The sequence below is a fragment of the Dendropsophus ebraccatus genome, chromosome 5, assembly GCF_027789765.1.
Source record: "Dendropsophus ebraccatus isolate aDenEbr1 chromosome 5, aDenEbr1.pat, whole genome shotgun sequence".
Lineage (NCBI taxonomy): Eukaryota > Metazoa > Chordata > Amphibia > Anura > Hylidae > Dendropsophus > Dendropsophus ebraccatus.
Window position 1 is genome coordinate 161,756,881 of NC_091458.1, and position 20,185 is coordinate 161,777,065.

The following is a 20,185-nucleotide window of genomic DNA, read 5'->3' on the forward strand; positions in this document are numbered from 1 at the left end:
CTGTGTTTTGCTGATCTCCCTGAGCTGGGTGATTGCTGTGTTTTGCTGATCTCCCTGAGCTCAGTGACTGCTGTGTTTTGCTGATCTCCCTGAGCTGGGTGATTGCTGTGTTTTGCTGATCTCCCTGAGCTCAGTGACTGCTGTGTTTTGCTGATCTCCCTGAGCTCAGTGATTGCTGTGTTTTGCCGATCTCAGTGATTGCTGTGTTTTGCTGATCTCCCTGAGCTGGGTGATTGCTGTGCTTTGCTGATCTCCCTGATCTGGGTGATTGCTGTGTTTTGCTGATCTCCCTGAGCTCAGTGATTGCTGTGTTTTGCTGATCTCCCTGATCTCAGTGATTGCTGTGTTTTGCTGATCTCCCTGATCTCAGTGATTGCTGTGTTTTGCTGATCTCCCTGATCTCAGTGATTGCTGTGTTTTGTTAATCGTTTACCCCTCATCAGGAACTTACAGCCCCGGTTAGCATGTCATACATCAAGGCTCCCAAACTCCACCAATCCACCGCACGATTGTGGCCGCTTCTCATTAGAATCTCAGGAGCCCTGCAAAATAAGAGAAGCCCATTATACCTGGGTGCTGACACTGTGCAGCCTCACACAGACACGCTTATAATACCAAGTAGGTGTGAGAAGCAGGATAACATCCAACAGATACTTTATATAAAAAACCCTGGATGCTTTTACTACTTCTGCAAATGCACAATTCTCTACTATAATAAGCTACAATACACATTTCACAGCCAACAACTTCATTCTTCCTTCAGACCTCCCCATGTAACCCTCTGATTGCCAGGATGTATGTTATGTTTTATAAGGAACATAAGATTTTACAGTCCGGGGGGGGGGGGGGGGGGGGGGGGTTTGTTCTCTGTATTATTAGGTCTACAGTGTGGCTGCAGGGGATCAGAGGGGAGTAACTCTCTAGAGAGCGCCTTTAACTGAAACGTTGGAGGACTTTAGTGGAGCAGCCCCGGGAGCCGGCCGTCACGTCGCTGGAGCAGCCCCGGGAGCCGGCCGTCACGTCGCTGGAGCAGCCCCGGGAGCCGGCCGTCACGTCGCTGGAGCAGCCCTGGGAGCCGGCCGTCACGTCGCTGGAGCAGCCCCTGGAGCCGGCCGTCACGTCGCTGGAGCAGCCCCTGGAGCAGGCCGTCACGTCCCTGGAGCAGCCCCGGGAGCCGGCCGTCACGTCCCTGGAGCAGCCCCGGGAGCCGGCCGTCACGTCGCTGGAGCAGCCCCGGGAGCCGGCCGTCACGTCGCTGGAGCAGCCCCTGGAGCAGGCCATCATGTCGCTGGAGCAGCCCCTGGTGTTCCACTCCCACTTAGTTTCACTAAAAGGGATGAAGCATCTAACCTGCAGATTAGGGATGGTCCGAAACTGCCGGCCGTCACGTCGCTGGAGCAGCCCTGGGAGCCGGCCGTCACGTCGCTGGAGCAGCCCCTGGAGCCGGCCGTCACGTCCCTGGAGCAGCCCCGGGAGCCGGCCGTCACGTCGCTGGAGCAGCCCCGGGAGCCGGCCGTCACGTCGCTGGAGCAGCCCCGGGAGCCGGCCGTCACGTCGCTGGAGCAGCCCCTGGAGCCGGCCGTCACGTCGCTGGAGCAGCCCCTGGAGCAGGCCGTCACGTCCCTGGAGCAGCCCCGGGAGCCGGCCGTCACGTCGCTGGAGCAGCCCCGGGAGCCGGCCGTCACGTCCCTGGAGCAGCCCCGGGAGCCGGCCGTCACGTCGCTGGAGCAGCCCCGGGAGCCGGCCGTCACGTCGCTGGAGCAGCCCCGGGAGCCGGCAGTCACGTCGCTGGAGCAGCCCCTGGAGCAGGCCATCATGTCGCTGGAGCAGCCCCTGGAGCAGGCCGTCATGTCGCTGGAGCAGCCCCTGGTGTTCCACTCCCACTTAGTTTCACTAAAAGGGATGAAGCATCTAACCTGCAGATTAGGGATGGTCTGAAACTGCCGAGGTTCGGGTTTGTATGAATCCAAACGCTCGGCATCAGATTCCTGCTATCTGCACGCTCCGTGGAGCGGGCGGATCCAGCGGGAGTAACGCCCTGAAAACTTGGATACAGCCTATGGCTATGGCTGTATCCCAGTTTTCCAGGCGGTCCTCCCGCTGTATCCACCCTCTCCACGGAGCGTGCAGACAGCGGGAATCATTACCGAGAGTTCGGGTTCGTACGAACCCGAACCGAACTCTGTTCAAACGATCCCTCCTGCAGATGTGTCCCTATAGTGCACAGAGTGCTGAGGGTGAGGGTTTCTTACCTTCATCCGCTGTGCCATTTTAATAGTAATAGCAGCTTATTTTTCTCCCCATTTACGTATAGGGATAGACCTGCTGATGTGTCCCTATAGGGCGCGGGGCACTAAGGCAATTTTTTTAGCTTTATCCTGGGCAGGGTTCTCGGGATATTAGCAGGGTACCATGCCATAAACCTGCCAATAAACTCCCTTTAAAACAATGATTTCTCGTTGATTTCAACCTCAAATTGTTTCTTTGTGATTAATACCAGATCTTGGTTCGGGCAGAATGCGGCTCCAGTATGGCTCCCAGTAATATCCCCGTTCACCATCGCTCCTTTATGTTTCTGCTAAAATGGTAACTAAAATATTGAATTTAAAAAAGACTTACATGTATTCTATGGTTCCACAAAACGTGTGCGTTACTGTGCCGTCATGAATGGATTCCTTACAAAGTCCAAAATCTGTGAGTTTAACATGTCCTAGAAAGAGAGGAAACAAAACGCATGTAAAATTGTTTCCTGAGATCGTAAAAAAAAAAAACTGCCCTAAGGCAGGAAAGGCTGCTCCTCCCAGAGGCTGTCCCGTCTACCAGGGTGCCGCTGCAGCTCAACACTGGCTTTACCAATGAAGGGCGCAAGACCAACCAATGGGGTAAACTATTGTCTGCAAGGAATCACATGGTAACATTATATGCCTGCAGCAACTAAACCAAAGACGATAGGGATCACCAGAACGGACGGTGGATTCAGCTGGTGAGTAAAGCCACAAAGCCATTATCAGCCTTTCTTGTTCATTTATTACATCACAAACCTCCCTTAGGTTTTTTTTTTTTTTTAAACAAACATTGAAGCATAAAAGCAGCAGATTTCCCCTAAATCCAGCCTGTAGAGACTGTACTACAAGTTACTGTGTTCCCACCTTGATGGTTGAGCATGATGTTCTCCGGTTTCAGATCACGATAAATGATTCCTTTCTGATGCAAATGTCCCAGAGCCATCGAGATCTCAGCCAAGTAAAAGCTAAAAACAAACAAGGATTATTCATATAAAACCTAGAGAGAGTGCGCATAGACATGGAATCCTCCAATCTCACATTCTCCCACTGACCAATGTATACATCCTACACACTTTATTAATACACAGCAAATACAGAAAATTTATATAGAAATCTTCAGCAAATTTTCACTGACCAATGTAGCATGACGCCATGAGGAGTTTAAGGGCTTTTCCCAGCTATGTCCTATCCGCAGGACTCCGGGAACCCAAAATCCTGGCTCAGTGGAGCTGCAGCTCCGACACAGCAGATCAGTACAGCAGCAGGACTATATAAACTGGTTATGATGCCGGGAGCTCTGAATCCATCATGTCAGGAGCTGCGAGGTCTGCTCCACGGTATACAGTCCGGGCTCCATATATTGGGGATGTGTGAATGGCCCCTAACAGCAACAATGTCATTCATTTTACTCACCAGGCAGTATCTTCCATGAATATCCCCTCACGCTCCAACTGCATGAAGAGTTCTCCACCTAAATACAAAGAGAAATAATTTACTATCGCAAAATTAAAAAGAACACACAAGAAACACATCAATGGGAAGATTAAAGGGTCGTTTTAAAAAACTTTTGACATTTCAGAGACATCATAGAGACATGTCACAGCCTTAGCGTTCACACCCTTACTGATCAGTAGAGCCAGGAGAGAAGAAGACCACGCTGCAGCGCTTCCTCCTCCTTCCTATCTCCCGATCGGTACAGGTGGGAACACTCAGCCTCAGATTGATAAAAACTTGACATGTCTGACATAAACGGAGAGTTGAGCAGCATCCACAGGAGTTCCAACCTTCAAGGCTTTATTCCATGTCCGAACGTTTCCCAGTTCTGCTCTCTGTCTGTCAGTAACAAGCAGGGACTGGCCGAGTAACTAAAGTGACCACGTCCACAAACCCCTACAGAAGTGATTGGCCGACACTGAACTACAGTGAGAAGTCCTCTAACCCGCCATAAAGGAAGAGGCGTCAGGTGAGAGTGAACGGGGGCGACTGACCGCTAAGATACTCCAGGATGAGGTAGAGCTTCCCACCGGTCTGAAAGGCGTAAATTAAGTCCACAATAAAAGGATGCTTGACTTCTTCCAGAATATTCCGCTCTGCTTTTGTGTGTGCCGTGTCTTTAGCATTCCGCACAATCATGGCCTAGGAGCAGAAGAAAAAGGAACCATATTTACTAGGTTTCAATGCTAGAAAGGGTTAGTACAAGCTCCGTAGTCATGAAAAGCAACTCCTTTAGGGTACGTTCACACTAACCGGATCCGCAGCCGATTTCATTTAACTGAACACAGCATCAAATCTGCTGCGGATCCTGTAGGTGTGAACGCACCCTTATACAGACAGTTCGGTCGCAGACCTGATTTTCACCATCACTGATCAGCTGACTGAGGGGCACATGGCTCTTGCTGCGGCACAGCGGCTCTTTCATTGTTTACCAGACACAGCGCCACACATCATGCGGTGGACGTGCCCGGCATTGCAGCAGAACTGCATTCAGGCAACACTGAGGGCTCCTTCAGGTTCGTTCATGTCAGTTCTCACTTCTGCTTAAAGGAGAACTCCGGCCAAAATCTATTTTTTTATGTTATTACATAAGCAAAAGGTAGACAAATTCCTACTATACACTAATTATGGAAATGCACATATAATGCTGTATATAAACATATAGGGGAGATTTATCAAACTGGTGTAAAGTGAGACCCAATCAGATTCCACCTTTTATTCCTCACAGACTCATAGAAAATGAAAGGTGGAATCTGATTGGTTGCCGGGGGCAACAGAGCCAGTCTAACGTTACACCAGTTTGATAAATCTCCCCCATGGTGCTATTTCCTGCTGTTTAGTAGATCAGGGGGCGCAGTATATGTAGAAATTACATGTAAGAAGCGATACCAGGGCCCTTCCTGCTGCACGGCCGCTCTATGACACCTTCACCTGCCTGATCGCACCTGAACCCCCAGCCCCGTTCTGTGCAGCGGGGTGACCGCCCCTTAGCTGCCATCCTCTATCGCAGTACCTGCCGCTGCAGTCATTGACTTACATGAACTTACCTTTTTAAGTACTTTCATGGCAAATATCTTCCCGGTATGCGCTCCTATTACTTTGCGGACCTGAAATACCTGCACAAGAAACAAACATTATCACATCCCTGCTCAGGGACAATGGAGAGAAAGGGATAAATCCTGTCTTATAATGAGAAAGGCTCCCCCCCCCCCAACCCAGCTGTCATACAAGGCTCTGTTCACATGAGCACTATCAGCATTTTTGACAGGAAGAATAAGATCACACATGATATTTTTGCTGTCAAAGCGATGAAACCCCGATAGAAAACCGTTAAATCCCACGGACAACTTCATAGGGCCAGCATTGTGTGCGCTCAGTAATCCTCATACACAGCGTCCCTCTGCCCAGCAGCCGCCGATTAGTAGCCGTCTATCTACACTGTGTATATATACTGTGTATAGGCAGGCAGCTGTCAGTGGGCGGGGGAGAGGTGCGGGACACAATACACCACTTCTTGCAGGACATACAGCAGCTGATAAGTCCTGCAAGACTGGGCATTTTTAAACCGGAGTAAATTTTAGATATGTACACCTTTCTGACACCAGTTGGATTGAAAAAAAATTAAAAAATTGTCTGGAAAATGTAACTGGACAATACAGAGATAAGCCGGGTCTAATGGCAGTAGCCGAGGTCTGGATCAATGCAACAGACTGGAGTGTAAAGAGGAGTTATAAGACAGCAAGAACGCAGGACTCTGTAACAATGCTGCAGTGGGGGAGGGGGTCCAGCACCAGGCAGCACCCCATCCTCCTCCAATAGTAATCATATAAAGGGATACAGCAGAACAACAAGGCAGAACAGGCTGCGGCTCTTACCTTCCCATAACCGCCTTTCCCAAGAACACGAAGCAGCTCAAAGCACTCGGGACGGATCTTCTCTGGGCCCTTATTCACACTCGTCTCAGAGATCTCAAACTTCTCACAATGCTCCATGCCGCTAAAGAGAGAACGTGCACAGAATGAGCGAGAACAATGAGAAACAATAGAGAACATACCCGGAATAAGCGAAGTGAGAACAATGAGAAACAATAGAGAATGTGCCTGGAATGAGCGAGAACAATGAGAAACAATAGAGAACATACCCGGAATAAGCGAAGTGAGAACAATGAGAAACAATAGAGAACATACCCGGAATAAGCGAAGTGAGAACAATGAGAAACAATAGAGAACATACCCGGAATAAGCGAAGTGAGAACAATGAGAAACAATAGAGAACATACCCGGAATAAGCGAAGTGAGAACAATGAGAAACAATAGAGAATGTGCCCGGAATAAGCGAAGTGAGAACAATGAGAAACAATAGAGAACATACCCGGAATAAGCGAAGTGAGAACAATGAGAAACAATAGAGAACATACCCGGAATAAGCGAAGTGAGAACAATGAGAAACAATAGAGAACATACCCGGAATAAGCAAAGTAGAGAACAATGAGAAACAATAGAGAACATACCCGGAATAAGCGAAGTGAGAACAATTAAAAGTAACAATAGAGAACATACCCGGAATAAGCGAAGTGAGAACAATTAAAAGTAACAATAGAGAACATACCCGGAATAAGCGAAGTGAGAACAATTAAAAGTAACAATAGAGAATCGGCTGAATGGATACAGAGATTACATGTGAAGGAGAGACTTTTTTGGTCACATTTTATTCCATTCTATCTGCAATGTGAGGATATTATAATAACACTGATTGCCTATACTGATCAATGCTGAAGGACCCCACCTCCCTGTACCATTTGTATCCCCCATGGATTTATTCACTGCAACAGGGCAGACACTTTCCCACAATGCCCCTTGCTGCCTGCGAAGTGACAACCAAATGTCAGTACTAACGGGACAGGTCATGTGACTGATAGAACTGAGCATGAGTGACCCAAGATGGTGTATTCCCTCCAGGCCGCAACCAAGTGCGACCGCTCATCAAACACTGACGCACATGGAGGACCCGATTTTCTTTGTGACGCTGCCCCTTTAAGTGCTGCAGGAACATAAAGAAGAGGGGAAAACCCAACTGCAGAGGAAGATGGAAATCTGGAAGCAACTGCACCGGGAAAACTAGAGGCAGTAACAATCCCCCGGCCCCAAACCCCAGAGGGCCCCATGGCCCCGGCCCCAAACCCCAGAGGGCCCCATGGCCCCGGCCCCAAACCCCAGAGGGCCCCATGCCCCCGGCCCCAAACCCCAGAGGGCCCCATGCCCCAAACCCCAGAGGGCCCCATGCCCCAAACCCCAGAGGGCCCCATGCCCCAAACCCCAGAGGGCCCCATGCCCCAAACCCCAGAGGGCCCCATGCCCCAAACCCCAGAGGGCCCCATGCCCCCGGCCCCAAACCCCAGAGGGCCCCATGCCCCCGGCCCCAAACCTGAGAGGGACCCACCACCTCTTGCACAAACATTTCTCACATACCAGATGAAGAAACTAGCAGGACCTGCTCACACTTATTCAGTAATCAACCAAAGCCACGACTTACAGTTCATACGACATGCCGCCATGGTCCATGAAGTCATTCACAGCGCTCTGTAAGAGAGAAACACAATTATTCATTCAGGAACAAACATGACTAGAAGCTACAGCGACACAACCGAGCGTCTGCAGTATAACTATATGGAGGGAAGGATAGAGAAGTGCGGCCAGTCACACCGCGATTGGCTGAGCACAAGCTGATGACGCTGCAGAGGGGGGCCGGCATGCGGGACGGCTGCAGCGAGTCGGCCGGCCTCCCAAAGATCGACAGAAGACGGGGATCGACACGCGTCAGCTATGTACAGCGCACCACACTTCCGGGTACACAGGTGGGGGGACACGGGGAAGGGGGCGATTCAGACATAACATACATTACAAAGTTGTATAACTTTGCAATGTGTGTTATTCTGTGAATTGCTGAGCGCCGTACTACCCCTTTAAGTTTATATCCTGTTCAGCTGTTCTCCTGATGTGCAGGAGAATGGCTAAGGGATGGCTAACCTTGACACTCCAGCTGTTGCAAAAATACAATTCCCATCATACCTTGGCAGCCAAAGCCATATCTTTGGTTGTTCAGGAGTGATGGGAAATGTAGTTTTGCAACAGCTGGAGTGGTTAGCCGTCACTGGCCTATGTGCTGCCCTACACCCGCCCCCCTGCTGCTGATTGACAGCTGTCTGCCTATGAACTGTACACATGGACAACTGCCAATCAGCATCCAGAGGGAGCTGGTTCTCATTAATATAGAGGACTACTGAGCACAAGCACATAATGGAGAGGACTACATACTGTCCATGTTATACAGGAGGAGATCTCTGGATCAGCAGCACAGGACAATGTAAGGGATCCATCATCCTGCTCAGCTTCTCTGTCACTAGTATATGTGACCCTGAGATAGGACGGCATACACCTGCTGACCCTGAGATAGGACCCCATACACCTGCTGACCCTGAGATAGGACGCCATACACCTGCTGACCCTGAGATAGGACGCCATAACCTGCTGACCCTGAGATAGGACGCCATACACCTGCTGACCCTGAGATAGGACGCCATAACCCTGCTGACCCTGAGATAGGACGCCATACACCTGCTGACCCTGAGATAGGACGCCATAACCTACTGACCCTGAGATAGGACGCCATACACCTGCTGACCCTGAGATAGGACGCCATAACCTGCTGACCCTGAGATAGGACGCCATAACCTGCTGACCCTGAGATAGGACGCCATAACCCTGCTGACCCTGAGATAGGACGCCATAACCCTGCTGACCCTGAGATAGGACGCCATACACCTGCTGACCCTGAGATAGGACGCCATAATCCTACTGACCCTGAGATAGGACGCCATAACCTACTGACCCTGAGATAGGAGGCCATACACCTGCTGACCCTGAGATAGGACGCCATAACCCTGCTGACCCTGAGATAGGACGCCATACACCTGTTGACCCTGAGATAGGACGCTATACACCTGCTGACCCTGAGATAGGACGCCATACACCTGCTGACCCTGAGATAGGACGCCATAACCTGCTGACCCTGAGATAGGACGCCATAACCTGCTGACCCCGAGATAGGACCCCCCCATACACCTGCTGACCCTGAGATAGGAGGCCATACACCTGCTGACCCTGAGATAGGAGGCCATACACCTGCTGACCCTGAGATAGGACCCCCCCATACACCTGCTGACCCTGAGATAGGAGGCCATACACCTGCTGACCCTGAGATAGGAGGCCATACACCTGCTGACCCTGAGATAGGAGGCCATACCCCTGCTGACCCTGAGATAGGACGCCATACACCTGCTGACCCTGAGATAGGACGCCATACACCTGCTGACCCTGAGATAGGACGCCATACACCTGCTGACCCTGAGATAGGACGCCATACACCTGCTGACCCTGAGATAGGACGCCATAACCTGCTGACCCTGAGATAGGACGCCATAACCTGCTGACCCTGAGATAGGACCCCATACACCTGCTGACCCTGAGATAGGACCCCATACACCTGCTGACCCTGAGATAGGAGGCCATACACCTGCTGACCCTGAGATAGGAGGCCATACACCTGCTGACCCTGAGATAGGAGGCCATACACCTGCTGACCCTGAGATAGGACCCCCCCATACACCTGCTGACCCTGAGATAGGAGGCCATACACCTGCTGACCCTGAGATAGGAGGCCATACACCTGCTGACCCTGAGATAGGAGGCCATAAACCTGCTGACCCTGAGATATGACCCCCCCATACACCTGCTGACCCTGAGATAGGAGGCCATACACCTGCTGACCCTGAGATAGGAGGCCATAACCCTGCTGACCCTGAGATAGGACGCCATACACCTGCTGACCCTGAGATAGGAGGCCATACACCTGCTGACCCTGAGATAGGACGCCATACACCTGCTGACCCTGAGATAGGACGCCATACACCTGCTGACCCTGAGATAGGACGCCATAACCCTGCTGACCCTGAGATAGGACGCCATACACCTGCTGACCCTGAGATAGGAGGCCATACACCTGCTGACCCTGAGATAGGAGGCCATACACCTGCTGACCCTGAGATAGGACCCCCCCATACACCTGCTGACCCTGAGATAGGAGGCCATACACCTGCTGACCCTGAGATAGGAGGCCATACACCTGCTGACCCTGAGATAGGAGGCCATACACCTGCTGACCCTGAGATAGGACCCCCCCATACACCTGCTGACCCTGAGATAGGAGGCCATACACCTGCTGACCCTGAGATAGGAGGCCATAACCCTGCTGACCCTGAGATAGGACGCCATACACCTGCTGACCCTGAGATAGGAGGCCATACACCTGCTGACCCTGAGATAGGACGCCATACACCTGCTGACCCTGAGATAGGACGCCATACACCTGCTGACCCTGAGATAGGACGCCATAACCCTGCTGACCCTGAGATAGGAGGCCATACACCTGCTGACCCTGAGATAGGACGCCATACACCTGCTGACCCTGAGATAGGACCCCCCCATACACCTGCTGACCCTGAGATAGGAGGCCATACACCTGCTGACCCTGAGATAGGACGCCATACACCTGCTGACCCTGAGATAGGACCCCCCCATACACCTGCTGACCCTGAGATAGGAGGCCATACACCTGCTGACCCTGAGATAGGACACCATACACCTGCTGACCCTGAGATAGGACGCCATACACCTGCTGACCCTGAGATAGGACCCCATACACCTGCTGACCCTGAGATAGGACCCCATACACCTGCTGACCCTGAGATAGGAGGCCATACACCTGCTGACCCTGAGATAGGACCCCATAACCTGCTGACCCTGAGATAGGACGCCATACACCTGCTGACCCTGAGATAGGAGGCCATACACCTGCTGACCCTGAGATAGGACCCCATAACCTGCTGACCCTGAGATAGGACCCCCCCATACACCTGCTGACCCTGAGATAGGACCCCCCCATACACCTGCTGACCCTGAGATAGGACCCCCCCATACACCTGCTGACCCTGAGATAGGACCCCCCCATACACCTGCTGACCCTGAGATAGGACGCCATACACCTGCTGACCCTGAGATAGGACCCCCCCATACACCTGCTGACAGTCTCAGGTACTCCCATTTCATAGTCCCTGTTCCTGCTCATGCACGGACCTCCTGGCTATACAGGGAGCTGCAGCTCTCCCCAGTGTATATAGCAGCGCCATATTGCCAGAGATGGCCGAGCGACCCACATCCCCGTATTCTCCCGATACAAAGACCCCCACCAATCATACGGTGAGAACGGGTCACATGTCTGTAAGAACGTTATATATGACAGGACCAGTATAGACCGAACAGTATCAGGGAGTACACACAGCAGGGGCCCCAGGCGCTCACACCACACCGGGATCAAGTACTGCCTAATACCAGGTATACAGCACAGGGATACAGCACTAGTCCTGCCTAATACCAGGTATACAGGGATACAGCACTAGTCCTGCCTAATACCAGGTATACAGCACAGGGATACAGCACTAGTCCTGCCTAATACCAGGTATACAGCACAGGGATACAGCACTAGTCCTGCCTAATACCAGGTATACAGCACAGGGATACAGCACTAGTCCTGCCTAATACCAGGTATACAGCACAGGGATACAGCACTAGTCCTGCCTAATACCAGGTATACAGCACAGGGATACAGCACTAGTCCTGCCTAATACCAGGTATAGAGGGATACAGCACTAGTACTGCCTAATACCAGGTATACAGGGATACAGCACTAGTACTGCCTAATACCAGGTATAGAGTAAAAATCACAGTATATAAAGTAGTAGCTGGGCAGCATACAGTATATACAGGAGTGGGTTAGCAGCATACAGTATACACCGTAGTAGGTGCATATCAGTATATACACTAGTAGCTCCGCAGTATACACACTAGTAGCTCCGCAGTATACAGTATACACACTAGTAGCTCCGCAGCATACAGTATATACAATAGTAGCTCCGCAGCATACGGTATATACACTAGTAGCTCCGCAGCATAAGGTATATACACTATTAGCTCCGCAGCATACAGTATACAAAGTAGTAGGTGCATATCAGTATATACACCAGTAGCTCCGCAGTTTACACACTAGTAGCTCCGCAGTTTACACACTAGTAGCTCCGCAGCATACACAATAGTAGCTCCGCAGCATACGGTATATACACTAGTAGCTCCGCAGAATAAGGTATATACACTAGTAGCTCCGCAGCATAAGGTATATACACTAGTAGCTCCGCAGCATACGGTATATACACTAGTAGCTCCGCAGCATACGGTATATACACTAGTAGCTCCGCAGCATACGGTATATACACTAGTAGCTCCGCAGCATACGGTATATACACTAGTAGCTCCGCAGCATAAGGTATATACACTAGTAGCTCCGCAGCATACGGTATATACACTAGTAGCTCCGCAGCATACGGTATATACACTAGTAGCTCCGCAGCATACAGTATATACACTAGTAGCTCCGCAGCATACAGTATATACACTAGTAGCTCCGCAGCATACAGTATATACACTAGTAGCTCCGCAGCATACAGTATATACACTAGTAGCTCCGCAGCATACAGTATATACACTAGTAGCTCCGCAGCATACAGTATATACACTAGTAGCTCCGCAGCATACGGTATATACACTAGTAGCTCCGCAGCATACGGTATATACACTAGTAGCTCCGCAGCATACAGTATATACACTAGTAGCTCCGCAGCATACAGTATATACACTAGTAGCTCCGCAGCATACAGTATATACACACTAGTAGCTCCGCAGTATACAGTATATACACTAGTAGCTCCGCAGCATACAGTATATACACTAGGAGCTCTACAGTATATACTCTAGTAGCACCGCAGCATACAGTATATACACTAGTAGCTCCGCAGTATACAGTATATACACTAGTAGCTCCGCAATATACGGTATACACACTAGTAGCTCCGCAATATACAGTATACGCACTAGTAGCTCCGCAGCATACGGTATATACACTAGTAGCTCCGCAGCATACGGTATATACACTAGTAGCTCCGCAGCATACGGTATATACACTAGTAGCTCCGCAGCATACGGTATATACACTAGTAGCTCCGCAGCATACGGTATATACACTAGTAGCTCCGCAGTATATACACTAGTAGCTCCTCAGCATACGGTATATACACTAGTAGCTCCGCAGTATACGGTATATACACCAGTACCTCCGCAGTATATACACTAGTAGCTCCGCAGCATACAGTATATACACTAGTAGCTCCACAGCATACAGTATATACTCTAGTAGCTCCGCAGTATACGGTATATACAAAAGTAGCTCCGCAGTATATACACTAGTAGCTCCACAGCATACAGTATATACACTAGTAGCTCCGCAGCATACAGTATATACACTAGTAGCTCCTCAGCATGCAGTATACAGTATATACACTAGTAGCTCCGCAGTATAAGGTATATACACTAGTAGCTCCGCAGTATAAGGTATATACACCAGTAGCTCCGCAGTATATACACTAGTAGCTCCGCAGCATACGGTATATACACTAGTAGCTCCGCAGCATACGGTATATACACTAGTAGCTCCGCAGCATACGGTATATACACTAGTAGCTCCGCAGCATACGGTATATACACTAGTAGCTCCGCAGCATACGGTATATACACTAGTAGCTCCGCAGTATATACACTAGTAGGTGCGCAGCATACAGTATATACACTAGTAGGTGCGCAGCATACAGTATATACACTAGTAGGTGCGCAGCATACAGTATATACACTAGTAGGTGCGCAGCATACAGTATATACACTAGTAGGTGCGCAGCATACAGTATATACACTAGTAGGTGCGCAGCATACAGTATATACACTAGTAGGTGCGCAGCATACAGTATATACACCAGTAGCTCCGCAGCATACAGTATATACACCAGTAGCTCCGCAGTATAAGGTATATACACCAGTAGCTCTGCAGCATACGGTATATACACTAGTAGGTGCGCAGCATACGGTATATACACTAGTAGCTCCGCAGCATACGGTATATACACTAGTAGCTCCGCAGCATACAGTATATACACTAGTAGGTGCGCAGCATACGGTATATACACTAGTAGGTGCGCAGCATACGGTATATACACTAGTAGGTGCGCAGCATACGGTATATACACTAGTAGGTGCGCAGCATACGGTATATACACTAGTAGGTGCGCAGCATACGGTATATACACTAGTAGCTTCGCAGCATACGGTATATACACTAGTAGCTCCGCAGCATACGGTATATACACTAGTAGCTCCGCAGCATACAGTATATACACTAGTAGCTCCGCAGCATACAGTATATACACTAGTAGCTCCGCAGCATACAGTATATACACACTAGTAGCTCCGCAGTATACAGTATATACACTAGTAGCTCCGCAGCATACAGTATATACACTAGGAGCTCTACAGTATATACTCTAGTAGCACCGCAGCATACAGTATATACACTAGTAGCTCCGCAGTATACAGTATATACACTAGTAGCTCCGCAATATACGGTATACACACTAGTAGCTCCGCAATATACAGTATACGCACTAGTAGCTCCGCAGCATACGGTATATACACTAGTAGCTCCGCAGCATACGGTATATACACTAGTAGCTCCGCAGCATACGGTATATACACTAGTAGCTCCGCAGCATACGGTATATACACTAGTAGCTCCGCAGCATACGGTATATACACTAGTAGCTCCGCAGTATATACACTAGTAGCTCCTCAGCATACGGTATATACACTAGTAGCTCCGCAGTATACGGTATATACACGAGTAGCTCCGCAGTATATACACTAGTAGCTCCGCAGCATACAGTATATACACTAGTAGCTCCACAGCATACAGTATATACTCTAGTAGCTCCGCAGTATACGGTATATACAAAAGTAGCTCCGCAGTATATACACTAGTAGCTCCACAGCATACAGTATATACACTAGTAGCTCCGCAGCATACAGTATATACACTAGTAGCTCCTCAGCATGCAGTATACAGTATATACACTAGTAGCTCCGCAGTATAAGGTATATACACTAGTAGCTCCGCAGTATAAGGTATATACACCAGTAGCTCCGCAGTATATACACTAGTAGCTCCGCAGCATACGGTATATACACTAGTAGCTCCGCAGCATACGGTATATACACTAGTAGCTCCGCAGCATACGGTATATACACTAGTAGCTCCGCAGCATACGGTATATACACTAGTAGCTCCGCAGCATACGGTATATACACTAGTAGCTCCGCAGTATATACACTAGTAGGTGCGCAGCATACAGTATATACACTAGTAGGTGCGCAGCATACGGTATATACACTAGTAGGTGCGCAGCATACGGTATATACACTAGTAGGTGCGCAGCATACGGTATATACACTAGTAGGTGCGCAGCATACGGTATATACACTAGTAGGTGCGCAGCATACGGTATATACACTAGTAGCTTCGCAGCATACGGTATATACACTAGTAGCTCCGCAGCATACGGTATATACACTAGTAGCTCCGCAGCATACGGTATATACACTAGTAGCTCCGCAGCATACGGTATATACACTAGTAGCTCCGCAGTATATACACTAGTAGCTCCGCAGTATATACACTAGTAGGTGCGCAGCATACAGTATATACACTAGTAGGTGCGCAGCATACAGTATATACACTAGTAGGTGCGCAGCATACAGTATATACACTAGGTGCGCAGCATACAGTATATACACTAGTAGGTGCGCAGCATACAGTATATACACTAGTAGGTGCGCAGCATACAGTATATACACTAGTAGGTGCGCAGCATACAGTATATACACTAGTAGGTGCGCAGCATACAGTATATACACTAGTAGGTGCGCAGCATACAGTATATACACTAGTAGGTGCGCAGCATACAGTATATACACTAGTAGGTGCGCAGTATACAGTATATACACCAGTAGCTCCGCAGCATACAGTATATACACCAGTAGCTCCGCAGCATACAGTATATACACCAGTAGCTCCGCAGCATACAGTATATACACCAGTAGCTCCGCAGTATAAGGTATATACACTAGTAGCTCTGCAGCATACAGTATATACACTAGTAGCTCCGCAGTATATACACTAGTAGCTCCGCAGCATACAGTATATACACTAGTAGCTCCGCAGCATACAGTATATACACTAGTAGCTCCGCAGCATACAGTATATACACTAGTAGCTCCGCAGCATACAGTATATACACTAGTAGCTCCGCAGCATACAGTATATACACTAGTAGCTCCGCAGCATACGGTATATACACTAGTAGCTCCGCAGCATACGGTATATACACTAGTAGCTCCGCAGCATACGGTATATACACTAGTAGCTCCGCAGCATACGGTATATACACTAGTAGCTCCGCAGCATACGGTATATACACTAGTAGCTCCGCAGCATACGGTATATACACTAGTAGCTCCGTAGCATACAGTATATACACTAGTAGGTGCGCAGCATACAGTATATACACTAGTAGCTCCGCAGCATACAGTATATACATTAGTAGCTCCGCAGCATACAGTATATACACTAGTAGCTCCGTAGCATACAGTATATACACTAGTAGGTGCGCAGCATACAGTATATACACTAGTAGCTCCGCAGCATACAGTATATACATTAGTAGCTCCGCAGCATACAGTATATACACTAGTAGCTCTACAGTATATACACTAGTAGCTCCGCAGTATACGGTATATACACTAGTAGCTCCGCAGCATACAGTATATACACTAGTAGCTCTACAGTATATACTCTAGTAGCTCCGCAGCATACAGTATATACACTAGTAGCTCTACAGTATATACACTAGTAGCTCCGCAGCATACAGTATATACACTAGTAGCTCCGCAGCATACAGTATATACACTAGTAGCTCCGCAGCATACGGTATATACACTAGTAGCTCCGCAGCATACAGTATATACACTAGTAGGTGCGCAGCATACAGTATATACACTAGTAGGTGCGCAGCATACAGTATATACACTAGTAGCTCCGCAGCATACAGTATATACACTAGTAGCTCCGCAGCATACAGTATATACACTAGTAGCTCCGCAGCATACAGTATATACACTAGTAGCTCCGCAGCATACGGTATATACACTAGTAGCTCCGCAGCATACAGTATATACACTAGGAGCTCTACAGTATATACTCTAGTAGCACCGCAGCATACAGTATATACACTAGTAGGTGCGCAGTATACGGTATATACACTAGTAGTTCCGCAGCATACAGTATATACACTAGTAGGTGCGCAGTATACGGTATATACACTAGTAGCTCTGCAGCATACAGTATATACTCTAGTAGTTCCGCAGCATACAGTATATACACTAGTAGGTGCGCAGTATACGGTATATACACTAGTAGTTCCGCAGCATACAGTATATACACTAGTAGGTGCGCAGTATACGGTATATACACTAGTAGCTCTGCAGCATACAGTATATACTCTAGTAGGTGCGCAGCATACAGTATATACATTAGTAGCTCCGCAGCATACAGTATATACACTAGTAGCTCTACAGTATATACTCTAGTAGCTCCGCAGCATACAGTATATACACTAGTAGCTCCGCAATATACACTAGTAGCTCCGCAGTATACGGTATATACACTAGTAGCTCCGCAGTATACGGTATATACACTAGTAGCTCCGCAGCATACAGTATATACACTAGTAGCTCCGCAGCATACAGTATATACACTAGTAGCTCTACAGTATATACACTAGTAGCTCCGCAGCATACAGTATATACACTAGTAGCTCCGCAGCATACAGTATATACACTAGTAGCTCCGCAGTATACGGTATATACACCAGTAGCTCCGCAGCATACAGTATATACACTAGTAGCTCCGCAGTATACGGTATATACACTAGTAGCACCGCAGCATACAGTATATACACTAGTAGGTGTGCAGTATACGGTATATACACTAGTAGTTCCGCAGCATACAGTATATACACTAGTAGGTGCGCAGTATACGGTATATACACTAGTAGCTCTGCAGCATACAGTATATACTCTAGTAGCTCCGCAGTATACGGTATATACACTAGTAGCTCCGCAGTATACGGTATATACACTAGTAGCTCCGCAGCATACGGTATATACACTAGTAGCTCCGCAGCATACAGTATATACACTAGTAGCTCCGCAGCATACAGTATATACACTAGTAGCTCCGCAGCATACGGTATATACACTAGTAGCTCCGCAGCATACAGTATATACACTAGTAGCTCCGCAATATACGGTATATACACTAGTAGCTCCGCAGTATACGGTATATACACTAGTAGCTCCGCAGCATACAGTATATACACTAGTAGCTCCGCAGTATACGGTATATACACTAGTAGCACCGCAGCATACAGTATATACACTAGTAGGTGTGCAGTATACGGTATATACACTAGTAGTTCCGCAGCATACAGTATATACACTAGTAGGTGCGCAGTATACGGTATATACACTAGTAGCTCTGCAGCATACAGTATATACTCTAGTAGCTCCGCAGTATACGGTATATACACTAGTAGCTCCGCAGTATACGGTATATACACTAGTAGCTCCGCAGCATACAGTATATACACTAGTAGCTCCGCAGTATACGGTATATACACTAGTAGCTCCGCAGTATACGGTATATACACTAGTAGCTCCGCAGCATACGGTATATACACTAGTAGCTCCGCAGCATACAGTATATACACTAGTAGCTCCGCAGCATACAGTATATACACTAGTAGCTCCGCAGTATACGGTGTATACACTAGTAGCTCCGCAGTATACGGTATATACACTAGTAGCTCCGCAGCATACGGTATATACACTAGTAGCTCCGCAGCATACAGTATATACACTAGTAGCTCCGCAGCATACAGTATATACACTAGTAGCTCCGCAGTATACGGTATATACACTAGTAGCTCCGCAGCATACAGTATATACACTAGTAGCTCCGCAGCATACAGTATATACACTAGTAGGTGCGCAGTATACGGTATATACACTAGTAGCTCCGCAGCATACAGTATATACACTAGTAGGTGCGCAGTATACGGTATATACACTAGTAGCTCCGCAGTATACGGTATATACACTAGTAGGTGCGCAGCATACAGTATATACACTAGTAGCTCCGCAATATACGGTATATACACTAGTAGCTCCGCAGTATACGGTATATACACTAGTAGCTCCGCAGCATACGGTATATACACTAGTAGCTCCGCAGTATACGGTATATACACTAGTAGCTCCGCAGTATAGGGGCCGGGCAGCTCCCTCACAGCCTCACGGTCCGCGGCCGCTCCCATCCGGGCTCCGTGGTGTCGGTGTCCCCCGGGAGCTGTGCAGTCTCCGGGCCGCCGCTCCTCCGGGGCCTCACACCACCGCGCCGGTTCTACTCACTCCGTCCTCCAATTCATCATCGGAAATGGCGTCCTCGGGCTGGTCCAGATCTATATCGAACACGCCCGCCATGGCTTCGGACGTTGTCTGTCTCCCCGCACAGCGGTTCGGTCCCCCGGTTCCCCGCCTCATGGGCTCCAGCACACGGCCGCCATCACCGGACGTGGAAGCGCAGCGGCGCTCCCGTCCCACTTTACTTCCCAGGTCCTGTGCGTGCGCGGCCCCGCCAACACAGCACGGCCACGGATTGGGCAGAGGGTCTACAGCCGCACATGCGCAGAGGAGACCATTAATGCGCGTTACCAATGCGCGTGCGCAGCTCTGTGGCCGAGT

The 20,185-nt window shown here is 48.9% G+C and overlaps 1 protein-coding gene across 5 annotated transcripts in view; it reads right to left on the reverse strand.

The window, feature by feature from the left end:
• RPS6KB1 (ribosomal protein S6 kinase B1) overlaps window positions 1-20,063 on the reverse strand; it is a 59,956-nt gene extending 39,893 nt beyond the window's left edge. For 3 of the 5 annotated variants that reach the window (XM_069971793.1, XM_069971792.1, XM_069971790.1), the window contains exons 1-9: window positions 19,853-20,059; window positions 7,812-7,858; window positions 6,155-6,275; window positions 5,327-5,395; window positions 4,274-4,421; window positions 3,699-3,756; window positions 3,150-3,250; window positions 2,620-2,710; window positions 452-542 (exon numbers count right to left, since the gene is read on the reverse strand). In XM_069971793.1, coding sequence (XP_069827894.1) covers window positions 452-542; window positions 2,620-2,710; window positions 3,150-3,250; window positions 3,699-3,756; window positions 4,274-4,421; window positions 5,327-5,395; window positions 6,155-6,275; window positions 7,812-7,858; window positions 19,853-19,984 — 858 coding nt within the window. In that variant the 5' untranslated portion in view covers window positions 19,985-20,059. Of the gene's footprint in view, window positions 1-451; window positions 543-2,619; window positions 2,711-3,149; window positions 3,251-3,698; window positions 3,757-4,273; window positions 4,422-5,326; window positions 5,396-6,154; window positions 6,276-7,811; window positions 7,859-19,852 lie in introns of all 5 variants that reach the window. The other 2 variants (XM_069971791.1, XM_069971797.1) reach the window with 2 other exon arrangements.
• Window positions 20,064-20,185: the final 122 nt, after the last annotated feature.